This window comes from Ursus americanus, chromosome 11 (assembly GCF_024610735.1).
Source record: "Ursus americanus isolate L20-20 chromosome 11, mUrsAme1.1.p, whole genome shotgun sequence".
Taxonomy (NCBI): Eukaryota; Metazoa; Chordata; class Mammalia; order Carnivora; family Ursidae; genus Ursus; species Ursus americanus.
The window spans coordinates 75,708,291-75,728,633 of NC_142137.1; the positions used below are offsets into that span (position 1 = coordinate 75,708,291).

General features: G+C 43.2%; 3 protein-coding genes across 21 annotated transcripts in view; 1 reads left to right on the plus strand and 2 right to left on the minus strand.

Moving 5' to 3' along the window:
- WDR27 (WD repeat domain 27) overlaps positions 1–11,264 on the minus strand; it is a 169,085-nt gene extending 157,821 nt beyond the window's left edge. For 7 of the 18 annotated variants that reach the window (XR_015726188.1, XM_087865709.1, XM_087865711.1 and 4 more), the window contains exon 1: positions 1–11,264. The gene's annotated coding sequence lies outside the window, so the exon portion shown is untranslated. The other 11 variants (XM_087865707.1, XM_087865706.1, XM_087865705.1 and 8 more) reach the window with 11 other exon arrangements.
- On the plus strand, positions 11,256–14,161 carry C11H6orf120 (chromosome 11 C6orf120 homolog). The gene is made up of 2 exons (XM_045770582.2): positions 11,256–11,353; positions 11,725–14,161. The coding sequence occupies exon 2, from the start codon at positions 11,766–11,768 to the stop codon at positions 12,318–12,320; it is 555 nt and encodes a 184-aa protein (XP_045626538.2). The 5' UTR covers positions 11,256–11,353; positions 11,725–11,765; the 3' UTR covers positions 12,321–14,161.
- The window catches only part of PHF10 (PHD finger protein 10), an 18,298-nt gene continuing 11,172 nt past the window's right edge, over positions 13,218–20,343 (minus strand). For both annotated transcript variants that reach the window (XM_045770580.2, XM_045770581.2), the window contains exons 9-12: positions 19,447–19,602; positions 14,908–15,016; positions 14,435–14,623; positions 13,218–13,409 (exon numbers count right to left, since the gene is read on the minus strand). In XM_045770580.2, coding sequence (XP_045626536.2) covers positions 13,324–13,409; positions 14,435–14,623; positions 14,908–15,016; positions 19,447–19,602 — 540 coding nt within the window. In that variant the 3' untranslated portion in view covers positions 13,218–13,323. The remainder of the gene's footprint in view (positions 13,410–14,434; positions 14,624–14,907; positions 15,017–19,446; positions 19,603–20,343) is intronic.

Genomic DNA, 20,343 nt, shown 5'->3' on the forward strand with positions numbered 1-20,343 from the left:
ACACACACACACACACGACTGCTCACTCGTCCCACGGGCTTTCAGGTTCAACGGCCCTCGATTCAGGTCCTCCTCTTCCTACTCAACACACCTTGCTCAGAGCTGCGGACTGTGCTTCCACGGCTAGAAAACAGACAGAAAGGCAGAGGCAGTCTATGACGGTGGTCCACGATGCACGAGCCCAGCACTAGCACTGAGGAGTGAACACAAAGTTATAACTGACATTGATTATTATTATTGATGACTCTGAGATACAAAATCATTTTCCAAGCAAATTGGTGGTAAAGTGCAATATTAATCTAGATCTGGTATTGCTTACCTTGGGTTTGTTCAAGTGTTTCACAACATAAGCATACATGAATGAAATACTGACAAAAACAAACACTGCTTCAGCCTTCTACCCCACTTCACAGTTAATGACTTCACACACGTTCTCTCTTCATATACATGCAGCCCTCGAGTCATCCTGACTCTTCTCTGCCTCACGCCTCACTCCAGGCACTAGACCTGAAAAGCTCATCCACAGAATCTGCTGACATAGTCATGAACGAAGGGTTTAGCTATCTGGTCACCATGGTGGTCGAGCGGACTCAAGAGGACCCAATATGGGTCACATGCTGGCTTCATGGGGAAAGGGGTAGTCCAGACAGAAGAAGACCGGGGGCACTGCCCAGCAGAGATGGGATGAGGTTAGAAGAGGGAGAAGAAGTCATCGTCCAGTGGGGCGAGCCTGCTGTGCTCAGCAACGGACCATATAGAAGGGCTTCCACTTAAGCCCAGTTCATAACTGGAGGGCTATTGAAGGTTGCTGAACAAAGCTGTTTAGGAAAATGCACATTTCAGGCCGGCAGCAATGGGCGAGGTGGTCAGGATCAAGAGGGACTGGGCTTGGGAAGAGAGAGGGCCAAGTCCCCAGCTCCATGCACAGGGGCTCTGGCTCAGGGAACTTGGAGAACAGATGACTCTCAGTTTGACCCTTTCTATCTCCAGATCTCTCATCATGGCACAACCACGTTCTAGTTTCCAGGGACAAAAGCCTACATGAATATCAATCCCTTCCTTTCCTGTGGCCCTCATATCCAATCTATACCTAGCCCCATCTTTCTTCAAGAGGACTTTGGCCCTCAATACCCAAAAGAAAGATCATGCAAATCTACAAAACAATCTAGACCCCGCCCCAACCCCTGACAGGGGTGAGGATGCCACAGACGCCCACACCACCTCATTACTGAAGGGCAGCCTCCCCTGGGCCCGGTGGCACTGCGGCCCTCAATGCCAGCAAATCTCAACGTAAACACAGAGGCTCCCTCTGCACCCATCATGCGGGGTTGCTTCTAGCTCTGACGACGGAGACGCTTCTCCTCACTTTGACGGTCTCTCTTGTCTGAAGGTTCCACCTCGAGCTCTCCACCCGCCGGCCCCTCAGCGTTCAGGTCTCAGCTGAGTACCGCAGATGCCCCTCCCACCTCCGTAGCCTTCCCACACCCTGACCCAGATAACCCCTTCAGAGGCAAAAAAAAGGGGCTGGGGTCAGGGCCCTGGGCTGCAATCCTCCAGCTGCGTGATGCCAGCTCAGACCACACAAGAGTTTTCAGGACCGCAGACAGAGAAAGATCCCGTGGCGGCTTCCCAGCTGCGCAGGTGGTGTTCCACGTAAAGCCCAGGCCACGGAATGGAGGGCTGGACCTCGCGGTACACAGCACCCAGGCACTGGGCAGTCGGCCATAACCACTTTCCAGCGCAGGCACGACAGTCACGATCGAACAAGACAAAGGAGAGCCACAAAAATATCTACCCAAGCTATTCTGTTGGAAAACAATCCAAAAGAAGTCTGTAAGCATTCCAGTAGAAGACCTAACTAGAAACCCTTATTTTAGCATCTGTAAGGCCAAGATACCAGACAAGCAGAGAGATGAAAGTGATAAAGTTCTCAAAATACAGTCAGAGGACTTATGTTCCATGATCTCCCACAAAACAAATGTTCTCTGTTATAACAAATAAGAGGCGATTTTTACAGACTTGAAAATTCTGCAAAAATTTGGAGACAAAATAAAAACATTCTGAATATTTTAATGCATAATCTTTTCCAATTCATAAACTTGGTTTTACTTATTATTCTTGCACTGCCAAGACATGGCAGGGAGTTTCCTATAAAAAATAGCTAAACATTTTAAAGCTACCATGATTTGCTTTGTAGGTTTTATCATTTCAAAGGAACCCGTGCCTAGCACCGTAGCCAGCATGTAGTTGGTGATGAGGGGAGTGTCCCAGACGGACGCAATGAGATTACTGTGTGGCTCCTCCAACGCTTCCCTAAAACATAAAATATTGTCAGAAACATGAAAGAATATATAAAAAGTTATAATTGTTTAAAAAATTTTAAGAATCTACCCATTGAATAGATGAGGAAGATGTGGTATATATGTAAATGGAATAGTACTCAGTCATCAAAAAGAATGAAATCTTGCCATTTCCAACGATGTGGATGGAACTAGCGGGTATTAAACTGAGTGAAATAAGTCAGTCAGAGAAAGACAGGTATCATATGATCTCACTTATATGTGAAACAAACAGACTAAGAAAAAAAAGAGACCCCCCCCCAAAAAAAAAAACAGACTCTTAAATACAGAGAAGAAACTGGTGGTTGGGGGGGAGGTGGTTGGGGGGTGAAGGAAACAGATGAAGAGAATCAAGGGCACACTTATCCTGATGAGCACTGAGTAATGTACAGAACTGCTGAATCATTATATTGTACACCTGAAACTAATATAATACTGCTAATTACACTTGAATAAAAAATATTTTTAAAAGAAAAAAGTGCTACTTTGAGTAAAATTCTTACATTTTTGTGAGACTTAAAAAGACATAAAAATTTTAAAAAATAAAAAAGAATCCACCCATCAAACTGTGATTAAATTTTGTATTATTCCTTCAACATAAACTTTTATGCACCAAGAACTGTCTTAAATCTCTTCTGTAATTCGTGTAACATTCAGCACCATGATTTGCAAAGAATAGAATTTGTACTTACAGTTTAAAAATCATTTTCACACATATTAACATGCAGATTTGGGTGTGTCAATAAATACACTATGTCATTTAATACTTACAACAACCCTTCAAAGTTGTTTGTTAAATGCTTTTTTTCCATTTTACAGGTAAAAACGTCACAGGTATCAGTACGGGGTGACATTTCCCACTGCTGACTCCTCGTTGGCAGCGCCTCTGCCACCCACACCCAGAGCCGGGCCACAGGTGACCTCACAGCTCCACCCCTGTAAGAGAGCCGCAGCAGCACAGGGAACCTAGGCAGAGGCCACACGGCTTCACAATCAAACGGATTTGCATGGGCCGCCTGCTCAGCCACTCAGTGCTGCTCGAAGTGGCCTGACAAGTGCACCAACACCCAGCCAGCCTGTGCCAGTGACCAGGCTCGGAGCCGCCCGCAGACACAAGACGTCTAACCCTTCCGCACGAAATGTGTGCGGTCCTGCTGGCCAATCCCTGTACAAAGGCGAGTTACCCCTAGAGCTTTGAGCTGCCAGCCATCCCAAATGACTTCCCCCCACAGGCTGCCAGAAATCCCTGCTGACGCAGGAACCCCTGGACAGAACTGAAAGCATAACTGGGGTAGAGGAGGAAGGAGTATGACCTTCAGCTATGTGAAACCAATTGTTCTAATTGATCAGGGACGACTAGATTAAACCATTTGGGAAATAATAATGAAAACAATTAAATTTCAGATGGCTTGCAGGTTACAAAGTACTATTAACAATTCAAAAACAAAAACCAGTGAAAAATCTGCAAAAATAATGGAAAGAACAAACATCCTTAATATTTAGAGAGCTATTATAAATAATGAGAAAAAGCTTAAAACCTAAAAAAAAATACAAACTACAGAGGAGCAATAAAAACCAACAGCAGGGGCACCTGGGTGGCACAGCAGTTAAGCGTCTGCCTTCGGCTCAGGGCGTGATCCCGGTATTCTGGGATGGAGCCCCACATCAGGCTCCTCCGCTGGGAGCCTGCTTCTTCCTCTCCCACTTCCCCTGCTTGTGTTCCCTCTCTCGCCGGCTGTCTCTCTATCAAATAAATAAATAATCTTTAAAAAAAAAAAACCAACAGTAAACATCTTCCTCAATGGGGAAAAACTAAGAGCCTTTCTCCTAAGGTCAGGAATACGACAGGGATATCCACTCTCACTGGTTTTATCCAACACAGGACTGGAATCACAGCCACAGTAATCACATAAGAGGAAGGATTAAAAGGCATCCAAATTGGTAAGGAAGATGTGAAACTCTCACTATTTGCAGATAGCATGATACTATATATAGAAAGCCCTAAAGACTCCATCAAAAAACTGCTAGAAATGACAAATGAATTCAGTAAGGTTGCAGGATACAAAATCAATATACAGAAATCCATTGCATTCCTATCTACTAAAAATGAAGCAGCAGAGAGAGAAACTAAGAAAACAATCCCATTCATAACTGCACCAAAAACAATAACATATCTAGGAATAAACCTAACCAAAGAGGTAAAAGATCTGTACTCTAAAAACTATAAAACACTCATGAAAGAAATTGAAGATGACATAAAGAAATGGAAAAACATTCCATGCTCATAGACTGGTAAAACAAATATTATTAAAATGTCTACACCACCCAAAGCAATCCACACATTTAATGCAATCCCTATCAAAATACCAACAGCATTTTTCACAGGGCTAGAACAAACAGTCCTAAAATTTGTATGGAAACAGAAAAGACCCCAAACAGCCAAGGCAAACTGGAAAACCAAAGCTGGCGGCATCACAGTTCTGGACTTCAAGCGCCATTACAAAGCTGTGATCGTCAAGACAGTGTGGTAAACCAGACACACAGATCAGTGGGACAGAACAGAGAACCCAGAAATGGACCCTCAACTCTATGGTCAACTAATCTTTAACAAAGCAGGATAGAATATCCAATGGAAAAAAGACAGTCTCTTCAATAAATGATGCTGGGAAAACTGGTCAGCCACATGCAGCAGAATGAAACCAGACCATTCTCTTATATGATACAAAAAGAAAAATTCAAAATGGATGAAAGACTTAAATGTGAGACAGGAATCCATCAAAATCCTAGAGAAGAACATAGGCAGCAACCTCTGTGACCTCGGCCACAGCAAATTCTCGCTAGACAGGTCTCCAAAGGTAAGGGGAACAAAAGCAAAAATGAACTACTGGGACTTCATCAAGATAAAAGGCTTCTGCACAGCAAAGGAAACAGTCAACAAAACTAAAAGGTAACCAACGGAATGGGAGAAGATATTTGTAAATGACACATCAGATAAAGGGCTAGTATCCAAAATCTATAAAGAACTTTTTTTTTAACTCAACACCCCCTAAAATTAATATTCCAATTTAAAAATATGCAGAAGACATCAACAGACATTTCTCCAAAGAAGACATACAAATGCCCAACAGACACATGAAAAGATGCTCAACATCACTTATCGTCAGAGAAATACAAATCAAAACTACAATGAGATATCACCTCACACCTGTCCGAATGGCTAAAATTAACAACACAATAAACAATAGGTGTTGGGGAGGATGCAGAGAATGCGGAAGCCCCGTGCACTGTTGGTGGGAATGCAAACAGGTGCAGCCACTCTGGAAAACAATATGGAAGTTCCTCAAAAAGTTAAATACAGAGCTACCCTATAGGTGGCTCAGTTGGTTAAGCATCTATCTGCCTTTGGCTCAGGTCATGATCTCAGGGTCCTGGGATAAAGTCTCACATCGGGCTCTCTGCTCAGCAGGGAGTCTGCTCCCTCTCACTCTCCTTCTCTCTCTCTCTCTCTCTCTCAATTAAAAAAAAAAAAAAAGAAAAACTGCCCTATGTTCCAATAATCACACTACTTGGATATTCACCCTAAAAAACACAAAAACACTAATTCAAAGGGAGACATGCACCTCTATGTTTATAGCAGCAGTATCAACAATAGCCAAATAATGGAAGCAGCCCAAGTGTCCACAGACTGAAGAATGGATATAGGGGATACACACACACACACACACACACACACACACACACAAATGGAATATTACTCAGCCATAATAAAGAATGAAATCTTGCCATTTGCAACAATATGGATGGAGCTAGAGAGTATGATGCTAAGCAAAATATGTCAGAGAAAGACAAACAGCATAAGATCTCACCCAGGTGGAATTTAAGAAACAAAACAAATGAACACAGGGGGAAAAAGAGAGAGAGAGAGAGAGAGACAAACCAAGAAACAGACTTGTAACCGCAGAGAACACACCGTGGGTCACCAGAGGGAGGTGGGCAGGGGATGGGAAAAACAGGGGATGGGGATGAAGGAGGGCATGCATCATGATGAAAAAAACAAAATAAAATTACTTTTAAAAATAAAAAAATAAACAGGAACAATAAATTCACAAAAGGATTAATACCAGTGCCCAATAAACATATAAAAAATTAGTAATCAAGAAATGCAACATAAGACAAAAGAGTATCATTTTTCATCCACCAACTCGGCAATAACTACATTATAAAGTAAAAATATCATGTGCAGACTTTTTCTGCTGGGAAGAGAATAAATGGGTATAAGCCTGGCTATTTGGTAAAAGTGTATCAAAATATTTTAAAAAGTACATATTCTTTGATTCATAAATTTTCATCCTATAAACTTAAAAGAAGCAAGTCATTATACATTTCCCAAAATGCATTTCTTCGAGGATGTCCAAAATAGCACCGATTAGAATATAAAATGCCATGACAGTCCTTACATTCAGTAGATACTATGGCAGCTTACTCTGCATGTCAGCGAGAGGCTTTTCAGTGTAAATGAGAGAAAGCTCAGCCTGATAGGCCTTAAAGAAAGGGGCCTCGGGAGGGGCAGGCCTTTAACTGGAAAGTGTGTGCAGGGCTCCATACAGCAGCCTGAGCCAGCCAGGCCTGGTCTCTTCATCTTTCAGCTGGGACTGCCTCTATCTTGGCTCTGGCTCCTCCTTTTTGTTGCCATTTGCTGGCCAGCAGCTCCCGTGGCCACTCTCTCATGCTCTGGTGCACTGGAAAGAGTGACCATCTCTTCCTATCAAACCCCAAACATTCTCTATGAGTTTGGGCCACTTCTCATCCTTGAATTTACCATGTGATCAGAAGGATAAAACTGTGCTGACAAGTCAGCCCTATGTGTCATGGAATTGTGACCCCTGGAGCCTGGCCAGGAGAGGAAAAAGAGTGGTGACCCAAGGAAATCCAAGTACTACTGCCAGAAAAGGAATAGATACTAGGAAAAAAAAAAAAAAAAACAAACCCATGTTTGTCTAGTATATATTAGCATTTAGATGTTCGAGAAGGACAGAAACTTTAATAAAATACATCCACAATAATATCATAATCAATATCCACAAATACAAAACTTGTATTCCTCAAAGGACACCATTCAATGAGTGAAAAGGCAAGCCACAAAGTAGGAAGGATGGGCACCACATAAAGCTGACAAAGACATCCAGAATGCACAAAGAGTTCACACAAATCTTAAGGCAGACAAGCCCATAGAAAAATATGCAAACGGCACTTCATGAAAGATCTCCAAATGGCCAATTAACTGGAGAAGATGCTCGTCCTCATTAATTATCAGAGAAATGCAAACTTAAATGAAAAGTGAACACCATCAGAACGATTAAAATCAAAAAGACTAAGAAAAGATCACTGAATATGGATGAGCTTCCGAACCCCACGGGAGGAGTAATGTGAAGTTGGAGCAAACACTCAACAGATCTAGGGGTAATTTTCTGCGGAGCACACGCAGAACCATGAGCACATGCACCAAGAAACAGGTAACACAGAACAGCTATCAGAAGGCTCAAAGCAGCACTATTCATGACTCCAAAATCGGAAACAGCCCAACTGTCCACGTGCCGCAGCCTGGGGAAAGAGGGGTATCCATAACAGCGTGCATACCATAGTGTCTGCTCAGTATTGGTCTACCAGCGCGCAGAGCTGGATTCTTTGGGAAGGAGGGAGGGATGTTTGGGAAACATTGCTGGGAGGGAGGCAGGGAGTGATGACGGGAGGTCCACAGGGCTCTGGGATGCTGACACCATGTGCTCCCAGACCTGTGGGGTGATCACCTGCATTTCCTCAACACAATTCCCAACCCAGTGGAGGTTTCACATGTCTGCAGCCTGGCATTTTCATGCAATGTGCACTGCACATGCGTCACCACCTTTACAGTGCGGGCTCCATTACCCTGTAAGGTACTGGCTGCTGGGTTACAGGAAGCCAGTGTTCTGAGATGCACCTGTACCCAGGCCAGTCCTTGTTACTTGTCTCTAAGCAGCCTGAGGGGAATTTAGTTCCCTAAGGACCTCCTTCTGGATCCACAACCAAGGAATGACTGAACTACAAGGTATGAAGGCAACGTCCTGCTTAGATGCTGCCAACAGCTACCCGTCCTCTTGAAGATAAAGACCAGACTCGTAGCCCAGCCCAGCTGTTGGAGCTCATTCTCCACCATGTGCCCAGCCCCATTCATTGTCCTCCTGTGACCCAGTTCATTCCTCGGATTTGCCCGTCCCTCAACAACACAGCTGTGAACTGTGCAGGTCCACTTACATACACTGTTTTCAACAAATACAGTACAGTACTGTAAATGTATTTTCCTTATCATTTCTCTAACTGATCTGATTGTAAGAATACAGTACACAGTACATGTAACACACAAAATACGTGTCAGTCAACTGTTTGTGTTATGGGTAAGGCTTCTCCTTAACAGTAAGCTACCAGTGGTTACGTTTTCAGGGAGTCAAACATTATACACAGATTTTCCACTTTATGGGGGGGGAGGTACACTGAACCCTCATGTTGTTCAAAGGTCAAGTGTATATAGATAAACACACACATACACACATAAAATTATATAACTGATTAATGTCTAGCTCTGGGAAAGGAAAAAATGTGTCTATTTTCTCACTGTTGTATCCTAGTACCTAATACATGATAAATATTCAGTACATATCTGAACTGTTAGAAAGAAGACAACGCCACCAAAATGCAGTCACTGTACTAAACCCCATGTCAGCAGACCAAGACTTAATACCTAGTCTAACTGCAGTCTCAATCCCCAGGAATTTAACTTTCTACACTCAATTTGGAATTATCTGGTTAGCACCAGAGTGATAGTCTGGCCCACAGACCCCTTCCGTTCCCTGAGGAAGGCGACCTTGTCTGAAACAATGCATTGTCTAACAATGTCGTTCTCACACCCTTTCCAGCTTTAAAAGCCTGTCCTTTCCTACAGCTCGGCAAAGCTCCTTTCCACTGCTAGACAGGGATGCCTCATGCATCATTAAATAGCCAATTTGATCTTTAAATGTATTCAGTTGAGTTTTTGTGATTTTACAGATTTAGCAGCTGTGATGGGATGTGAAGCGATCTCTGACAGCTTCAGGGCAAGGAGAAACACAGGCATGGTACCCTGAAAGCACTTTGAGTTCTCTGTGTCCCTGTTTCCCCAAGCCCTGGGTGAGTTCCTCTCGGTTCTGAGTGCGGCTCTCTTTGTGCTGATCTCCCAATCTCCTGAGATCTACAGTTGCCCATTTGGTTGGAATCCCTCTCCACAACCTCTCCCCACCCTGCCCAGATTCCACACCAGGAACTGCTGGTGGTTACCAAACTGGGTCCAACTTAAAAATTGGGTTGGGTCCTGGATGAAACTGGGCCCAATTTAAGCTGGACTGGGTCCAGCACAAGGCCTCATGTGAATAAAATTCTGTAGTAAGTAATGGCTTGTAGCTAATGGGAATCTTGGAAGCCAAAAAAGCTGGAAACCCTGTGGGCACAGGTCAAGCATTTAAAGGCTGTTGGAGTGCTTGCCGCCAAAATGATGCTCACGAGAGGATAAGCTCGTCGCAGAAAATTATAAATGGAACCGTAAGTAAAGTATCCTTGATGGTTTACACTGGAGCAAAAGAAAACATAAAGTTCTCCACATGACCCAGAACAGGAGAGAGCCCTAATTCTCGCTATCCTGAGGCTAGAACTAGGATAATATGGAACAAGGCTGGTAACAAAAGTGCGGGGAGTGGGAAGGGCACCAAATCAGACACAGTCATTTCTATTTGTTGAAGTCCTTTCCTAAATTATTAAATATTTTAAAGGTAACACTACTCTTTATATTTAGGTGCAATCAATCAATCAGACTACACCCTCTTTCTGTTAGGCAGACTGAAGAAATTCTGACTTTACAGACGACGTTCAGCCCTCACTTCCGAACCATGACTTGTTAGGTGAGCACAAGGCATCGAGAACGAACAACGATACTGTGGTTTAAAACTCATTTCCTTTTTCAGTTATTTAAACAGATCCAGATGTCTCCCTCTGCCATAGCCTCTCTCTTGTACTCCAGGCCAATACGCTTTCACGGGGAAATAAAACGGGTGGTCGGCCCAGGTCAGCGGGGGAATCCCACGTGCAAGCAGACACCCCGACTGGTGCCACCTCCATCACCAGCCCAAAGACCAGCGGGTCACGACCCCCTGGAGGTGGCTTTTCCCAATTTCACAAAATTCATCAGCTTGCAGCCTGTCCTGTCACCCTGACACGCCCACAAGTGAGTTCGACTGCCGCCAGTCGGTGTTGCAACCACACCTGCTTGACCCAGCCTCCCTCGGCGCCCCGACCGTCCCACGAGTCCTGTGGGACCCGGCGGAGTCCAAGTCCCCAGACAGGGGCGCCAGGGCACTGCGTGCTCTCAGGTCCGACTCCGCGGATTTCCACGAAAGCAGCAGAATGGGACTCAACAACAACGAGTGATCCGAAAATGCATACAATCTTTCTTCGGGAAATCTAGTTCAATGACTAATAGGGGCCCCTCCACACCAGGTTCCAAATTCACCAAGTACCCTAAACAGAAATACGACTCCATCGGGAAGCCTCTTTTAGGAGCATTTCAAAAACTACCGTGTTCTTACGAGGAACAGAGAACAGGTAACAGGTGCCTGAGAAGGGTCGCGTCCTCGGCCTCCTGTCTCTCACCTGGGGCCCGCCGGGACCTGGCGCGCAGCCCGCAAGGTGGACGCTCCGTCCCGGTGAGCACTCGGAGAGCGCCGGGCCGCGCCCCGCCCCACCCCTGTCGCCCGGGTTACGAGCTGCCGCGGCTTAGGACCCACTGCCCTCGTCATTTCCGCGAGAGGCTAAGGGCCCTTTCCGCTTCCGGGTCTCGCTTCACTTCCGGGTCGTGCCTCACTTCCGGGCGCCGCCTCATTTCCGGCTGCCCTGGCGCGGCGCTCCAGCCCCGGCCCGGATGCTCCAGACGCGGCGCCTGGCGGGGAGCGGCGGTGAGTACGGTGACCGGGCTCCCCCAGTCCTCGCTCCGGACAGGGCCGTCGCTCCCAGAGCCGCCCCTCCGCTCGGCCCCGCGCTCCGGCTGCCCGGAGCCGCCCCGGTCCTTTTCTTCCCACCTCCCCTCCCCCTTCTCACCCTACACCGCTCCTCCCTCCCCTCCCCCTTCCCACCTTGCACCGCTCCCGCTCTCCCCTTCTCTTCTCTCCTCCCCTTCCCACCCAGCACCTCTCCTCCTTCCCCTTCTTTTCTCGGCTCTCCTCCTCGGGCCTCCGGGGACCCGCCCCCGAGCAGCGGCCTGGCGCTGCCGGCACTGCCGGCACTGCTGGCGCGGGGGTGCTGAGCTTGCCCTCTGGTCCTCCTGCAGGACGTCCGCAGGGGAGCAGGTGACTGCGGCGGGCGGCGGACATGGCCGCTGCCTGGAAGCGCGCGCTGCTGGTCCTGCTGGCCTCGCAGGTGGTGTCCTCGGTGAGCCCCTCGGACGAGGACGAAGTTCCCGAAGAATGGATCCTCCTGCACGTTGTGCAGGGCCAGATAGGAGCCGGGAATTACAGCTACTTGAGGTTAAATCATGAGGGGAAGATTGTTCTTAGGATGCAGAGCTTGAAGGGAGATGCAGACCTGTACGTGTCGGACAGCACCCTCCACCCGAGCTTCGACGACTATGAGCTGCAGTCCGTCACGTGCGGCCAGGACGTGGTGTCCATCCCCGCGCACTTCCAGCGCCCTGTGGGCATCGGCATCTACGGGCACCCGTCCCACCACGAGAGCGAGTTCGAGATGAAAGTGTACTTCGACCGCAGGATTGAGCAGTCCCCCTTTGCTGAGGTCGCGGCCATCGATGGCAGGGACCCAGGGCACAGGCACGCCCACGCCCCCGAGGATGCGCCCCCGGAGGAGGAGTCCGTGCTCTGGACTATACTAATTAGTATTCTGAAACTGGTACTTGAAATCCTGTTTTGATTCACTGAACGTGCTCTGGAGTCTCACGCCCGTAATCTGTGAAGTTGATTGCAGTTCTCTTGGAACCCAGCTACACTGATCTGGTGGAAATTCTGGTTACTTCTTCTAATTGAGGGATGGAAAATAAAGCCATACAGTTTTGTTACCTCATACACCCCAAAAGTAGGGAAAGCAGCAAGAGCGATGTAATTTTTTTTTCTCCAAATGTCAAAATTCCTGTAAAAGGAATACGCACAATAAAATGTTTAAACTCCAGTTTGATTAGCTTGTCAGGTGACTAAAAATATCGCAGTAACCCAGGTATATATAAAATAAATTGAAATAGAGCATCAGATTAAAAGGTTGGTAGCTAGAACTGTATTCTGGTTAGAAATTCCGAGTCCAGTTAACAACGTGTAGACTTTTCAGAGTTACTAAAAGCAAGTCTGAAACGTAATGATTTCTGGGGATTAGGGTGGGTATGGGGCGAAAGCCCCGTTTCTGCTCCCCAGGTCAAGTGGGCACCCCTCTCCAGACGGGTTTCCTGGCAGACAGACCCAGGTTGTTCCTGTACCAGCTGCACCAGATCTCATCAGGTCATTTGTATTTATCACCTTTGGCTATATTAAAATTCTTCCATCATTAAATAACTGTTATGCTACCCACCATAGGCCAGAAACAATATAGATTAGGAAAATTTCATGCAAATAATAGTCACTTTCAGGTCAATGGAGGAAGAGTTGAGTATTTCAATTAAATTGTCTTAATATTTCCAACTGAATTTCTGGATAGAGCCAAAGTACTAAGAAATTGAAAAAACGTTTGGAAAATGAACTGTTATTTCTCTACTTGAAATTGGTTTTAAGAGTAAAAGTGGCTTATAACAAATAAATGAACTTGCAGATTTTAAGCACATAGTTAATTTCAGAAATCTTTTATTGGCATAAAATTGAGAATGTAAGTTGGCACCAAATATTTCATTTAAATCCATATTACAATATGGGGGTCAAGAAACTACTTTATTTTATCCCTCTTTGCTGTTTTTCCCCCTTCTGCCCACTTTCCTGGGTGTTGGGGGGGCTCGCTGACAACAGTCACAAATCCAGCGACCTAGGAGAAAAATTGTTAGTTAATATAGTGTGAAATTTAATTCTTTAGGACTGAATTTTAAACCCATTTGGCTCTCCCTCCTTAGCTATCACTAATGACATTTCTCTGTGGATTTGTGATGTGAAGGACACAAATGAGTTTAGGGAGAAAAATGTACACTTCCCTTCATCAGTGTAATCTGAATGTGAAATTCAGTGCCAGTGGGGGGGGGAGCGACTCTATACAATAAGGACTTTAAAAAATTACCACAGTCCTTTCTGAAACCCAAACGCTATCCTACTTTCAGAGTTCAGTACTACAAATCCTCCTATAAAACCTGTTACAGAGTTTGGCTTATTTTCAGCCTTTTTCTCTGCTGCTCAGTGGCAGCTCCTGAGGCCTGGTGTACCAGACACGCACTTTAAACTGATCAGTGATAAACTACCATGTACTCCATCTGAGTTACTCCAGAACTTCAAGTTGCCTGTTTCTTAATGATTCCCAGGAAACTTAGTTCTAGGCATATATTTTATAAAAGTATTATACAGTGTTAACTATGCAAATAAGTTCTAAATTTACACAATTATGTGTAATATTTTAGTCCAATTACTGTGATTTATTCTTTGACTCTGTGTTCATTCCAAAGTTATCTGGAATTGTCATGCTGCCTCATTTTATAGAAATCTGGTTTAATATTTATAAAGGCATAGCAGTCATTTTTGTTAAGTTTCTGAATAGATGACATAAAAATAAAATCAAGGCTTTGAAACAAATTGATGCTCTTGCTTTAGTTCTTTCAGTAGAAAGACATGAGTTCACGCTACATTGGACTCTACTTCCAGCACTTGGATGGGGCACTCTGACATCCCATTTGTCCTTTAGTTGGGTTACCTAGGGATGAAAAGCAGGTGGACATTATCTGGATAATCACAACTTTGGTCACTTCTTAACAGAAGGGTCTTTATGGTGTTATGCAAAGCCTTTAAAAAAAGGCTGGGAGAGTCCCTTCACTCAAAGATAATGTTCCTCCTTTTTTCAGTCTTTACCTGATGGAATAGCACCAAGGCCCACACAAAAAGTATGATAACCTCGGTCACACACATCACAGAACATCATTTCTTCTTCGTGGTGGGGTTGTCCACATATAATGCAAGTTTTACATTCCATACATTGCCATGGGTAGGTCTTAATCATAGAAACAAGCTCCATGGTCATATCCAGGCAAGAAGGATGGCCTAAACCAAAACCAGCATTAGTATTTCACAAAAGAATGTTGAACTTAATATGGCATAATAAAATGCTAGTTTGCTTCGAGTTCTCGAGAATGGCTACAATGTTTAATCACCAAAGAAATGAAAATACAAGAAGTAGAGGAAAATACATGGGCGGCTTTTCTATGCCTCACAAGTTACCCTATAAATTTGATGATTCTTTGACTCAGGTCTAACAACTAAAAATCCTGGTTTTCGAAGCAACAAATAGGGTGGTTAAAATGTTAAGAAGACATGTCAGTACTTACCACTATTATCACACTGGGAGCAGTGTATAAGTGATTCAGCCTTCCCTTTCTTGTTGGACTCCTTACCCTTCAGACAAATTCCACATAGAGCATTTGGAATGACCTTTGGCTGGAAGGGTAGAAGAGGGCTATAAATTCATGCCAGAAGAACTTACTATGGGTTCATAAGGAATTGTTACTGCCTATCTACTTTTGGTAACTTGCTAGTGAGGACCTTTTTGAAAGACCTAACCAGACAGCCTGCTTTCAACATACAATGGCCTACTGACTAAAGCCTTCGATTTCGTTTAAAACTTCTGTCAACAGCGTGATCTCCTGTTAGGATTAAATGTAGCATTCTACACTCCCTATGTGCACAGTAAGATCTGTATAATAAACTGGAAGGGAAGAAACTACAATGTCAAGTTGAACTATTAACTGGAAGAGAAAATCCAGGAACCGAATGACTATTACATGTATAGTCAGGCTTACTGAGAAACAGAAGGCTCTGTGTTAAGCAGCTTATATACTGGTTTTGTTTAAAAACTGATTATTTTCCCAAAGTTGTAAAAATAGATCTATAAAATCTAAGTTACAAGAATCAATGTTTTAACATTTTTAATTGAAAGATGTCTCATCCATACATTGTCATGTGCATAAATGTTTCTGGAAACCAAGCTATGATTATTCCCTTTGCATATCTAATAATAAAAGAGCCTGTGCTTAAGGGAAAAGCATTCCATATGAGATACAAAACATAAAAGAGGAAAATAAGTTTTCAGACAAGCAAAAGAAAAAAAAAATCACTTAAAAAATTACAGACACCCTCATATTCTCGAGTACCATTCATTTTTTGGATTAAAGCTTTGCTCAATTCAATGAAAGTATCTGGGCTTTAAAAAACACTTAGCAACACACGGAAAAGGACAAAGAAGAAAAGATTCACAGCACCTACAATTATTAGGGGAGGGAGAACATACAAACGTCACAGCTTTGACCATAAGATGATGTTCATTCATGCTACCTGAATACGTACATAATGGTGGCGGAAAAAGAAGAGCAAGCATGGGCCAAGTAGGAGATGGGCCAGGGTCATATGTGTATACACGACCAGCGGGGAGATTCTCTTCAACAGGACTGGGGTATTTCTGTTTTATTCCAACCCAGCCAAATACATCTTCTATTTCCCTCTCCTAAGTTACTAAACCAAAGAGGAGTCTAAAGGAAACTCCAACTTTGTATACAGCAATCCAGCTTTGAAATGTCTCACTGCCACCTTCAAAACCTGTTAAGCCTTAACAATTCGTTAATTCTTTAAGTTTTTTATGTTTTAAATTATCTTTCTTTGCAAAAGATGACAGAGGCATTCAAAAATAATTTTTGGCTTATTTATTTAAAAAAAAGTCAACCTTATACATAAATATAATAAAAACAATAACTACACAATCACAAATGTCTCTACAAAATAATAAATATCATGGAAGTTAAAACATACATGTAAAACTTTACCGTGAACTATTCTACATCTCCTGTATGTGTGTCTGTATACCCTGCTCCCCCAACAAAAGGATAGTGTCACGTGCTCACACCGTGTGGTCTTGCAGCGCAGTTACCCTCCGTTGTTGCTGCTACATTCTATGCAGGACGTTCTCACTGTGTTTCCTACACCTGAACACAAGACAGCTAGAAGTGCACTTCTACGATCCAAGTTCTGATCCGGTGATGACCACATCTGTAACTGCCATACTATACAGCAGAAAACTACCTCTCAATACACCAAAATAAGAACTCTCTTGTGGTTATGGCACCTGCACTGAATGGAAAAGATATACTTGTTTAATACTTGTAGTTGAAGTTAGATACTGGTATACCAGGTATTCGGATATCTTTCACTGAAGTCAGGGAAGTAACTACACAGTTTTAAATCCTAAAAGAACTCCTCATAGGAGATCCTTTACAAAAGTCAAAAAGGAATCAAACACAAGGCTAGTCATTCACATTCTAGAGCAATTCAAGTTCTACAGCCATTAAAATATACATTAAACACCTATGATAAAAAAGGGACACCAAGAAAATTCTAGGTTTACTTCTAAGCTTAAAAATCATAATATTTTGTTAAACCACTTAAAATTTTTCTTACCCAACAGTCTTCATCTTGATGAAAAGAGGGAGTGACAGGGGTGGAGAAGGGAGAGAGAAAGAAAGAGAGACAGAGCTTTGGAGCATTTCCTATGGCAATTCTTGTTCGCTCAAGCACTCTGAGCTGAGAAGCCACCTGCTCACACCCAGGACCACGAGTTGGGAAGCTAGTCTCTGAAGGAGACCCCTCTGACGGAGGAAGGGAACAGTGTGCAGAACTCCCTCGAAGACTGACGGAAGAGAACCCTATGTCTGACAGTCAGTTCTACTTCTAGTAACTGCAACAACATCAAAGTTTCACTATTGACAAGAAAAGTAAAATACTCATCCTAATGGTTCTCAGCATCTCAAATAAAAGGCTCACAACACACTGACTTTCCTGCTTGAGAAATAACCAAAGATAAGTGAGACTTTCACGGTAGCACTAATATAATATAGATTTTAATTATAAACTTGTCAGATAGGCCTGAATCCTAACAATTATGTTTTAATTGCAGGTTAATGTAACCTAAACAATACTGTCCTACAATTTAAGGGCAAGCACTAGTGAATCTTATTAAGCAAGACATCAGATACATCATCATTTTTCTTAACTCCAACATATTTATATATATGACCTTCAGCTTGAAGTACCCTAATATTTAGGCACATCTTGGCTTATTAATATTTTTCATAGAGAGGTTAATTTTAATAAACATGTTCACATTAATGTATGAAGTCTAGATACTGGTTGTTCCAAACTTTGAAATACCTGAAACATTTTTAGCTACTAAAAATGTTCACAGAAATTATAAAATGTGTATTTTGCATATTACACTCCCTTGAGTAATATCAATTTAGGTTAATCTATAGGATTTCTAGATTAAATCAATGATACTGCGGAATAATTCTTCATTTTCGGCCTCTATTAAAACATCGACTTCACCATTCTCTCCTCTGAACCCATGATGAATCCAGGCGTACTGTGAAAGGTCTCCTTGATGCCAACAGTGTGCTTCGAGCTGCCACTCCAACTGAAGACCAGCAGCACGCTCTGCAGCACACACACCGGGCTCACTTTCCAAGATTTAATCTTTGGAGTTCATTTGCTTCCAATTATTAAGCATTAATTTACATTTTATGTTTAAAAAATTAGGTAAGCTATATATGTAAAAACAAGTATAAAAATCACACAGCTGCAGCCTACTGAAGCCATCCTTGGAAGCCAACCCTTGCCAAATGAAGCTTAAAATTTGCTTGCCATAGACTGAAAAACACGCATTTCTAAGTTGATTATGTAAAGGCATTTTCAAATTAAACACGGATTAAATACACTAATTTGTTAAATTGCTTTGTTTACTTCAGGAGAAGAAAGGTAAGCGGACTGCGAGAAGGGCCCGGCTGGGGGAAGGGAAGTTGGCTGGCGGCCCGCGCGCGCACCTGTTCTTCTAGATCGTCCACCGCGACCCCAATCCTGACACACGACAAGATGCTTTAACAATTCCACTCAGCAGAACTACCCGATCGCCTTACTCTAAAACGTTCCTTCAAAACACCTTCATAACCACAATAAAAGGCATATTCTGATACATTCCAGACCATACGAATGGTCTATTTTACTATTACCGTCCAGAACGTAAAACCGTGCGGCTGATTTCACCCCTTGCAGGACATTCCTAAACCCCCATGCAGGGATAAGGCTACTCACCTCTCACCTAGCTCTCTGAGGGGGAAGACGGTAACAATACTATTGCTGATAGCATACTACCTTACTCTGAGAAGAGCCAGACCAGAAGTTCACAAGTACATATAAATATATATGCCAGATTGCACCACTAAATAATGCTTAAATCCTGGTCATGGAGTTATAGAGGCTATCTGCCAAGGTCAGGCTAAAAATTCACCACAATGTAAATAACAGGTTTTACTATTTTCTATCGCAGAGTTAGCTGAATTTGGCCAATGGATCAAATAATCTTTAGATTAAACCCAGATCTTTCTCCAGGAAAGGCAGCTTACTCTAAGAGTCTATCCACCCATCCCTTACAGCTTAGCATGTTCAGCTATACTAAATACGAGGATATTTTAAATGTCAGATGATTAGGATCTTTACTCCAAGGAAACAAAGTATGAAGTTCTGCCTATGAAATAAATAATTTTTTAAAAACCCATACTTGCCTGGTTATTGTTTAAAAGACAAAAGATTTTCTTATAAGTTGTACATATACAGAAAACAGAAGCTGAACCATAGGCAAAAGTGACAGAAAAGCCACCAGGGAAATAAAGCAAAAAAGAAGGAAGCCGACAGAGGGCACACACCACAGAAGAACAGCTAGTGAAGTGCAGCAGGCAGAGCTCCGCGACTCTGAAAGTCAAGTTAGACTATCTCGGGGAGAGAGGCTGGTCAGGAAGGAAGCGGAGTCAGGGGCTTTTTTCTTCTACCTTGTACCCAGGGACTGACTTGGACAGTACAGAACGTTTGGAAGCATCTTTTCTTGGAGTAGCAGCTTTGTCCTTGGATCTCTGTCTTCCCTGGAAAGGCTCCTCCTGGCTGTCGGGAAGGCCTTCCCCTTCAGACACGTTGCCGGAGGAGCTGTCCTGGAGGTCAAAAGCACAAAGATTCCTTGGAATTCACACAGACTTGAGTGGGATCTATAAGAAGTTTTGAAGTTCCATCAGTGTAAAAATAAAAAGACAATGGTAAATATAAGAAAACTTTTTCCAGTGCAGACTAAAAGAAGTCATGTTAAAAATCACCTACCGGTCTTATAAATACATGATAACACAGAACTAATTTCATTTGCACCAGCTAGTACCTTCATCCACCGTTTTCTGACGTAACATGGACAGAACTGGCTGCTCCGGTGTTCGACAGCACTGTGCTGTGTCACCGGCGGGCATTGTTTGTTTCAGACAAAAAACGGCTTAAAAAATAAACTCTTAAATAAGGGTGGGTATTTTTACTGAGTAACAAATGTCATTAAAGTTCTTCAAGCACTCACCTGTATTCCATGCAAGCACCAATATCACTGAGGCTCTACGACAGACAGTATCTGACATATTTTATATGTTCAAAGTTTAGGAGTTCAATATCTGATCATTTAATTCTTCATTTGTTAATTTAAACTTTTCTAACTAAAATAAAAATGCTATGTTCATATAAATTATGAAAATTATAAGTGAAAAAAGTAGGCTATCCGTAACTATCCTGATAAACATTCTGAGACTGCTGGGCACATGAACGTGTCTCCTTGTAATGTTTTCCAGGTGTGCGTCTGCATAACACATTCACACACGCATACACACACCCCATCTACACTTCTCCTCATTGTTTTAGGA

Bases quoted from the DNA above. Each gene is read 5' to 3' on its own strand.
- C11H6orf120 (XM_045770582.2), top strand. From the start codon at position 11,766: ATGGCCGCTGCCTGGAAGCGCGCGCTGCTGGTCCTGCTGGCCTCGCAG.